Source organism: Myotis davidii, unplaced genomic scaffold, assembly GCF_000327345.1.
Source record: "Myotis davidii unplaced genomic scaffold, ASM32734v1 scaffold4604, whole genome shotgun sequence".
NCBI classification, from domain to species: domain Eukaryota; kingdom Metazoa; phylum Chordata; class Mammalia; order Chiroptera; family Vespertilionidae; genus Myotis; species Myotis davidii.
In genome coordinates this window covers 1,851-3,277 of record NW_006295092.1, presented here as the reverse complement: position 1 = coordinate 3,277, position 1,427 = coordinate 1,851, and the positions used below count along the sequence as shown (strand labels likewise).

Genomic DNA, 1,427 nt, shown 5'->3' with positions numbered 1-1,427 from the left:
AGGACAGTGGGTGTGGAGGGAGGGCAGAGGGTGGGGTGGGAACTGGAAGGAGGGGATTTATGGGGGGGAAAAAAGAGGAACAAATGTAATAATCTGAAAAATAAAGATTTAATAAAAATTTAAAAAAAGAGCTTCCAGGGAGAAGGTGCCATTGATGTCCCAGGATAGTCCCTGTAGCGTGGTGTCCACACCTCAGTCCCATCCTGAGCGGAAGGGAGGATCCATCAGGAGCTCTGCCTCCTGCTCCGGGGGCCTCCACACCTGCGGGGTCCACACAGGTGTTAGCTCAGAGACTCGGCCACTTTGGCTCTAACTCCAGGCAGAGCTGGACAGCTTGGCCCCACCTGCACCTCAGGACCAATCACTGACCTTCCCCGAGAGAGACAGGCCTGCTCACCTGGTGTAGTAGAGCCAGGTGAGGACATAGGTGAAGAGAAAGCCAGCCCCCATGAGGGCCCCTCTGATCAGGGTGAGGACCAGGGGCCAGGAGCCCTGCTGCTCCTCGGTCACACATCTGCTGGAGTGAGGGCTGCCTGGGGATGACGAGAGAAGGGTGACGTGTTGTCCAGGTCTCAGTCCACCAACAGCCCAACACCAGACCAGGCGGCCGCCCCTCACACCTGTCCTGCACCTCACTCTGCACAGAGAGGCTGAAGGAGACGTGCTGGGAGCCCAGCGGGTGCTGAGCCCGGTAGGTGAACCCCCCCCCCCCTCCGCCACCCATGGGGCAGCTCCAGGAGCCCTGGGGCTGAGGGCTGGAGGGGCTCAGGGCTTGTTCCCCCAGCACCAGCTCAGGTGACACCACCCACTCCCAGGACTCAGTCTCTCCTCTTCCCACCTCCTTGCAGAACCCACTGTGGGTTCTGTTCAGGCTGGAGATGGAAGGCCCTGTCCTAGCAATTCCCTCTGTCCCCTCGTAGCCCCCACCCCAGCCCTGCCTTCTCTGTGACCCACTCCTTTCTCCGTGGCCTCTGCCCCAAGCAGGCCCTGACCTGGCAGCAGCAGGACAGAGGCGCTCTGGGCCCCGTGCACATTCCGGGCCTCACAGCTGAGACTGAGGTCAGGGCTGAGCTCCTCCTTGAGGCTCAGGGAGCTGTTGGTCCAGGGCCCCTCTGAGCTGGAGGTGACCACGTGGGACGCGACCGCATGGGAGGAGTTGCTGTGGTTCCCCTCCAGCAGCCCAGCCCCCAGCTGCCAGCACAGGGAAGGGGCTGGCTGGGCCCTGGAGGAGCAGCTGCAGTGCAGACCCTGGTCCTCCCAGGAGCAGGAGGGTCCCAGCAGCTGCGGGGGGTCTGTGGGGAGCGAGGAGGAGGGTCTGCCTCTAATCTCCCCAGAACCCAGCTGACCTGCCCCCCGGGGTCTCCCCACTCACAGACCACGGAGAGGCTGAGAGAGACGCTGTGGGAGCCCAGCGGGGGCCGAGCTTG

The 1,427-nt window shown here is 63.0% G+C and overlaps 2 protein-coding genes across 2 annotated transcripts in view; both read right to left on the bottom strand.

Moving 5' to 3' along the window:
- Positions 1-1,427, bottom strand: part of LOC107184090 (sialic acid-binding Ig-like lectin 5) — a gene marked incomplete at both ends in the record, with an annotated part of 13,045 nt that overhangs the window by 10,756 nt on the left and 862 nt on the right. The window lies entirely within an intron of this gene.
- On the bottom strand, positions 133-1,140 carry LOC102774305 (sialic acid-binding Ig-like lectin 14; the record flags this gene model as incomplete). The annotated part of the gene is made up of 3 exons (XM_015567792.1): positions 133-261; positions 398-533; positions 993-1,140. Coding segments are annotated over 3 exons (321 nt in total), but the record flags the coding sequence as incomplete, so codon positions are not given.